The sequence below is a fragment of the Piliocolobus tephrosceles genome, chromosome 13, assembly GCF_002776525.5.
Source record: "Piliocolobus tephrosceles isolate RC106 chromosome 13, ASM277652v3, whole genome shotgun sequence".
Taxonomy (NCBI): domain Eukaryota; kingdom Metazoa; phylum Chordata; class Mammalia; order Primates; family Cercopithecidae; genus Piliocolobus; species Piliocolobus tephrosceles.
In genome coordinates, this window is record NC_045446.1 from 10,385,730 (window position 1) to 10,393,241 (window position 7,512).

A 7,512-nucleotide genomic window follows, 5' to 3' on the forward strand; every position below is an offset into this window, starting at 1 on the left:
TTTTTTTTTTTTTTTTTTTTTTTTTTTTTTTTTTTTTTTTGAGATGGAGTCTCGTTCTGTTTCCCAGGCTGGAGTGCAGTGGCACGATCTTGGCTCACTGTAACTTCTGCCTCCCGGGTTCAAGCGATTCTCCTGCCTCAGCTTCCTGAGTAGCTGGGACTACAGGCATGTGCCACCATGCCTGGCTAATTTTTGTATTTTTAGTAGAGACAGGGGATTCACCATGTTGTTCAGGCTCATCTCAAACTCCTGATCTCAGGTGATCCAACCTTTTTGGCCTCCCAAAGTGCTGGGATTATGAGAGTGATCCACGGTGCCCAGTCAATGAGCATAAAGTTTTAGTTAAACAAGATGAATAGGCTCTGGAGATCTGCTGTAGAACCTAGTGCCTATGGTCAACAATAGTGCACTGTACATTTAAAAGCTTGTTTAGAGGACAGATCTCATGTTAAGTGTTCTTACCACAATTTTAAAAAGAGAGAAGCCTGGCTTAGTGGCTCAAGCTTCTAATCCCAGAACTTTGGGAGGTTGAGGTGGGAGGATCACCTGAGTTCAGGACTTTGAGACCAGCATGGGCAACACAGTGAAACCTCATGTCTACAAAAATACAAACATTAGGCCAGGTGTGGTGGCTCATGCCTGTAATCCCAGCACTTTGGGAGGCCAAGGCAGGTAGATCACGAAATCAGGAATTCGAGATCAGCCTGGCCAAGATGGTGAAACTCCATCTCTATTAAAAATACAAAAATTAGCCTGGCGTGGTGGTGGGTGCCTGTAATCCCAGCTACTCGGGAGGCCAAGGCAGAGAATTGCTTGAACCCGCGAGGTGGAGGTTGCAGTGAGCAGAGATCGTGCCACTGCATTCCAGCCTGGGAGACACAGCCAGACTCTGTCTCAAACAAACAAACAAACAAACAAACAAACAAACAAACAAAAAACAGCTGGGCATGGTGGTACATGCCTGTATTCTCAGCTACTAAGGAGGCTGAGGGGTGAGGATCGCTTTCTTCCAGGAGGCTGAGGCTGTAGTGAGCCATGATTGTGCCACTGTACTCCAGCCTGGGTAACAGAGGAAGACCCTGTCTCAAAAAAAGAAAACAATACAAAAATTAAAAGAAACGAAGGAAGAATTCTTCATCAGACAGAGAAGCTCTTCAAGGGGAAGGATGGAATCTGAAATCAGAGTGGGAGAGCTAGAGTTTTTCCCTGTGAGTCGACCTTGGTGGCAATATCTACAACAGGTGTTCAGTAAGCAACAGTTGGATAAAAGAATAAATGAATAAATGAACTTGCTTGAGAATACACTGTGTGGTGTGGGGGAAGTGAGGAAAGTTCCAGATTTATAAGTATGGAGTGATGCCATCTACTTAAAGCTTAAAAACATGAGTCTGGGCACAGTGGCTCACTCCTGTAATCCCAGCACTTTGGGAGGCTGAGGCGGGTGGATCACCTGAGGTCAGGAGTTCAAGATCAGCCTGACCAACGTGGTAAAACCCCGTCTCTAGTAAAAATACAAAAATTAGCTGGGTGTGGTAGTGGGCGCCTGTAATCTCAGCTACTCAGGTGGCTGAGGCAGGAAAATTGCTTGTACCCTGGAGGCAAAGGTTGCAGTGAGCCAAGGTCGTGCCACTGCACTCCAGCCTGGGCAACAAGAGTGAAACTCAGTCTCAAAAACCAAAACACAAAGAAACAAAAAAACACGAGTCATTGATTTATATTGTTTCTGGATATGCAGCCAGTGAAAGTGTCAGAGCCTGGATGGCAATGATAAGCAGTGGCTTCAGGAAGGGTTAACTTGGGGAATAAGCACCATGATGGCATGGGGAGGGGGAGCTTGCACCATCTCTGTAATATTTTATTTCTCAAGAAGTGTTAGGCAGCAAACATGTCAAAATGGATACTGTATAACATATTTTTAAATGTAGGTTTGAAATGGTTTATCATTTTAAAAACTGTTTTGAAGTGTCAGGGATTTGGAGATGGGCTGTGGGTTAACTCTTCTCTTCACCAGTTGCTAGCTGTGTTTTGGACAAGTTGCTTTCTTTCTCATCTGTGACTGGTCGTCTGGGATATCACATCCTAGTCACCTGTACTGAACACTCAAGTTAATACCGGGAAACATTGCCAGGTTTCTCTTTTCCCAAAACAAAAACTTTATTGGCTGCTTTATTTTCAAATTTAAGCATCTGGGGGTTAAAATTCCACACCTGGCCGGGGGCGATGGCTCACACCTGTAATCCCAGCACTTTGAGAGGCTGAGGCGGGCAGATCACCTGAAGTCAGGAGTTCGAGACCAGCCCTGCCAACATGGTGAAACCCTGTCTCTACTAAAAATACAAAAATTAGCTGGGTGTGGTAGCGGGCGCCTGTAATCCCAGCTACTCGGGAAGCTGAGGCAGGAAAATCACTTGAACCCGGGATGTGGAGGTTGCAGTGAACTATTGCACTCCAGCCTGGGTGACAAGCAAAACTCCATCTCAAATAAATAAATAAAATAAAATAAAATTCCACACCCTCTTCCCTCAACACACATTCAAAGCTCAAGGTTTTGGCTTAGATCTGGATATAATCTTTTTTTTTTTTTTGACACAGAGTCTCGCTCTGTCGCCCAGGCTGGAGTGCAGTGGCCTGATCTCGGCTCACTGGAAGCTCCGCCTCCCGGGTTTATGCCATTCTCCTGCCTCAGCCTCCAGAGTAGCTGGGACTACAGGCGCCCGCCACCACGCCCGGCTAATTTTTTGTATTTTTAGTAGAGACAGGGTTTCGCCGAGTTAGCCAGGATGGTCTTGATCTCCTGACCTTGTGATCCGCCCACCTCAGCCTCCCAAAGTTCTGGGATTACAGGTGTGAGCCACTGTGCCTGGCCAGATATAATCTTTAAGTTTGAAATTCCTTTGGGATTTTACAAGGGATGATTTAATTTACAATCTACATAGACAGTTCCTTTAACATTACAGCCTATATGACTGATCTTAGTTTTTTGAGAGTTTGGGTCTGCTCTCTGGAGAATGTTGAAGGCTACTTTTACAACCAGCATTTGTTTTTTTAGTTCTGAGACATCCTGAAAAGTAGAATCCAGAATTTGTCACAAATTTGGGTCTAGGGAGGTTAATGTTTTACCTCCTTAAAAACCATCCTTGGCCGGGCGCGGTGGCTCAAGCCTGTAATCCCAGCACTTTGGGAGGCCGAGACGGGCGGATCACGAGGTCAGGAGATCTAGACCATCCTGGCTAACACGGTGAAACCCCGTCTCTACTAAAAAAGACAAAAAAACTAGCCGGGCAAGATGGCGGGCGCCTGTAGTCCCAGCTACTCGGGAGGCTGAGGCAGGAGAATGGCGTAAACTCGGGAGGCGGAACTTGCAGTGAGTTGAGATCCGGCCACTGCACTCCAGCCCGGGCGACAGAGGGAGACTCCGTCTCAAAAAAACAAAACAAAACAAAACAAAACAAAACAAAAACAAAAACCATCCTTTGGGCACACAATTCACAGTTCCTCCGTTTTTGTTGTCAATGGCCCTTCCTTTAATGGGACCTGCCCAAGGAGCCACTGAAGCACTAGGAGAAGGTTGCCCCCCCCGGGAGACACTGGCGCTTGCAGGCTGGGACCAACAACCTCAGAAGTCCTAGGGCTGGCCGGAGACAGCAGACAGGGGACTATGTAGAATCTGAGTTAGACAATGGAAGAGGGAAGGTGTAAAAATCAGGAGTTCTGGGTTTGAAATGGGCTCCAAAGTTCTCAGGTTGTGACCTCATTTTCTTTTCTCTTTTTTTTTTTCTTTTGAGATGGTGTTTCACTCTTGTCGCCCAGGCTGGAGTGCAGTGGCACAATCACAGCTCACTGCAACCTCCACCTCCTGGGTTCAAGCAATTCTCCTGCCTCAGCCTCCGGAGGAGCTGGGATTACAGGCCCGCGCCACCACACCCAGCTAATTTTTGTATTTTTAGTAGAGATGGGGTTTCACCATGTTGGTCAAGCTGGTCTCGAACTCCCAACCTCAGGTGATCCACCCACCTCAGCCTCCCAAAGTGCTGTAATAGGCGTGAGCCACCTCGCCTGGCCTGTAACCTCATTTTCTACCTCCAAATCTGTTTTTCTTTTTATAGCCCCGTCCTCTCAATCCAGTTACTTGAGAGTTAGCAGGCCCTTTCCCAGATCATCACATTCAAGCAGGCCCATGTCCTGTAATTCTATCTTCTTGATATGCTCAAGCTAGAACCACTACTACCCCTCAGCATTCCCCGACCCCTGCCCCGGGCATAAGCAACTTTTAGGTATATCACTTAGGTAAGAAATAGCCCCTTGGTGAGAAGAGGTATCCTTTTTCCTGGCTCTGCTGGTATTCATCCTCCAGTTGCCTCCCCTTCCTCCTCCTCCTTCCCCTCCTCCTTTCCCTCCTCTTCCTCCTCCTCACTCAGCTGGTATTCATCCTCCAGTTGCCACCGCCTCCTCTTCCTCTTCAATGCAGTGAAGTTTACAACATGATGTGCTATGGCCCTGCTCAAATCTTTTGCCTCCTCTTCATCGGCCCTGGGGCTGCTGCCCTGACTTGGGTCTTTGTTGCTGTCCCTCTCCGCAGCGTTCTCCCAGCTCCCTCCATAATTGTCCACAATTCTGAGCATTGCCAGTGCCTTCAGGACAAACTCAGACTCTCCACATGGCACCTAAGGCTCTAGTCCCTGCCAATTTCTATTTCCTCTTCTGCCTCTCCCACCTGAAACCCTCCTTCACCCAGAGTTTCCCCAGCCTCTGCCAGGAAATCGTTGTTCCCTTGCTCCTCCTGGTCTTTCTAGTCTTGGTTTTGCCCTCCTTAGCAAGTCTTCCCCGGTTGGGTGACCCTTCCCGGGGCTTCCCTCTGCCTTGGTGCTTCTCACCCTCGACTGCAGTCAGGGCTGGGGACCCAGGGCACCGGAGGCACTGGTGCCTAGAGTGCAAGGTACTTTTAGGGGCTCCTGAAAATGTTTTATTTTAAATTTAGATGAAAACAAAATGTAAGGGTCAAAGAAAATGTGCTTTTTTTCTCAATCCAAAAAATAAATGCGTAGGGTCCATGAAAATCTACTGAATTATTAAAAAAAAATTTTTTTTTAAATAGAGGAAGATACTTCATGAAGACAAAAGCTTCTAAGGCCTGAGAAAGTGAGAATGTGACCCTGATTGACTGCCATTGGTTTCCCCTTCCCCCAGTGGGGTTGGGGGGGTACCCCCTGCATTATGTGATTCAGTCTCTGCACCCCCAGCCTCGTTCTCATCACTTAGGACTGCTTTCTGAACAAGAAAAGAAGTGCATAAATAAATGAATGGCCTTGCGCAAGGCTCTTGACTCTGTGAGGCTCCATTTCCTCATCCTGACAACAAAGTTCCAGCTTCACCGGGCCGCTGCGGGGTTCAAGTAGTGAGTGGGAAACTTTCAGAATTGCCGAGTTGTGCAGCCATTCCTGAGGTGCAGAATGTGGATGGGAAGGGGAGGGCGGAGGTTGTTGAAGGTGGCTTTGATACCTTTCTTTTGGTAAGAAAATTACCCTCTTTATACACGCAGAGCACTGGAAGGACAGACACCAGAGTCTCACCGGAGCTGGCCCTCAGCATTGGTTCCCTGTGGGGCGAGCATCTAAACTAGAATAAAGGACAAAGGGCCCTCGGCCCCAGAAGAACAGGCTTCTTTCATTTTAGGACATTAGGCTCTTTTAGCTTCTTTTCCTTTCTTTCCTTTTTTTTTTTTTTTTAAACCATACTACTTAGAAGAGTGTGGAGCCCAGGTCTCTGTCTCACTTTCCCTTTGTGTTCCCGGGCCTGGCACAGGTGAGGGACACAATGAATTAAGTAATCCCCCATCTCAGGGTCCTGCGTGGCACCCATCAGCATCAGGGCCTCTGACCCCAAGTGGGTGAGAGTAAGTGCAACCCCCCCGCCCCCGCCTGCCTGAGCGCAGGGCCTGCCGCGAAGAGAGCAGAGTTGTGTAACGGAGACTCAGTTTACCCAAAGTGGAGTCTCAAGCACGTCAACATGGGGGCTGAGGAAGAGATGGGACATTTCCGCGGCGACAGAGCCCAGAGGCACTTAAGAAATCTTAGTTTTTGTCCCCTCTTCAGAAACACATCGGGGACAGGTTTCCTGTGTTCCAAGTAATTTAATTCCCATGGCTCCCGAAAGGCTGGAGCCGTTTCCTTTTCAGAGGCTGTGGGTGCCTCCGAAAAGGAAAGTCACAGGCAGTATCGGTCTTGCCCATCTTCTTCACTGCTGTGTGTCCAGCGTCGGAAAGCATGAGGGCACACAGTAGGCGGTGAGGAGCGGACGAACTGCCATCGGCGACCGCTGGGTACCTCCCCAGTGCAGGGAACAAAACCCGCCTCCAGACAAGAAGACCCTGCAGGCCTCCCGCACCCTGTAATTTGGATGTCCAGGAATCGCCTTTGTTGTGGGCGCCCAACCTCAGGCAAAGCGAGCACCTGCTCCTCCCGCTGGTCCTCGCAGGAGGACCCCAGGCTGCTGCGCTCCGGCTGCCTCTTACGGTCCCTGCGCTCCGCTTCTCGGGAGCTGGGAGCCCGGGGACCTGCAGCCAGGGTCCGCCCAGCGCTTCCCAGCCGTGGTAACGCGCCTCTCCAGATGCCCGACACCCCGCCCGGGGCCAGCATTCTTCGCTTCCTAGGGCCGGGACAGGGGTCTGGGGCTGCGTCAGGGGCTCGTCAGGCACCCCCAGGCCTGCGGGGGCAGGATCCTGAGTCACCGCCGCGCACGCCCTCTCCTCCCGGCTTCTATTCTGGGGCCACCTCCGCCCCGCAGGGTCGGGACCCGGCGCAGCCGGCTCTCCGCGGGTATGCTGTGCGCCCCTCTCCCCAGCCCGAGTCACTGCGGCCGCCGCCCCCACCCCTGGCTGGCTCGGGGGAGCCTCGCCTGTCCGCCCCTCCCATGAGAAGCTCGAGCTCTCAGCGCTCCCGGGCGGCTCCCGCGGGAGGGGGCGCGGCCGCCCCCACGGCTCCACCCTCTCGGCGGGGCCGCAGCCATCTGGGGCCCCTGCCAGTAGCGGCCGCTCCGGGGCCCGCACCGAGCTCGCGACCCGCTTGCGTGGCGGGAGGCAGCCCCAGGCAGGGACCCCGGCCTCCCCAGCGGGCGCTCCCGGCGCTGAGATACCCCGAGGGGGCGGTGGCCGAGAGCCGAACCCGGGTGGAAGCGCGTCGCAGGGGACGCGGGCACCCCTCGCCACCTCGGTGACCCTTCGGGAGCCGGGACCGGAGCCCCGGAGGCGGCGGTGCGGGCCCGCGGGGGCGGCGAGGTCCGTGCCCCTAGCGTCCGAACCGGGCGCAGGCTGCTGAGCCTCAGCTGGGCTCGTCGCCTCCCGCCTTTCCCCCCAGCCCCCCGCGAGCTGGCAGGAGGAAATAGCGCGCGGCCCCTTTAAATTTACCCAGGAGCCCTTAAAGGAGCCCCAGGGGCCCCAGACAGGAATCCCCACCCCGGTCCAGCCCGCGCCGCCGAGCGAGCAGCCTGCCGTCCGTGCGGCCGGCCGCCCCGTGC

At 52.3% G+C, this 7,512-nt stretch overlaps 1 protein-coding gene across 1 annotated transcript in view; it reads left to right on the forward strand.

Moving 5' to 3' along the window:
- C13H11orf95 (chromosome 13 C11orf95 homolog) overlaps window positions 1–7,512 on the forward strand; it is a 50,303-nt gene that overhangs the window by 33,764 nt on the left and 9,027 nt on the right. The window contains exon 4 of the mRNA XM_026457637.2: window positions 6,475–7,208. Within this exon, the coding sequence (XP_026313422.1) occupies window positions 6,475–7,208 (734 nt within the window). The remainder of the gene's footprint in view (window positions 1–6,474; window positions 7,209–7,512) is intronic.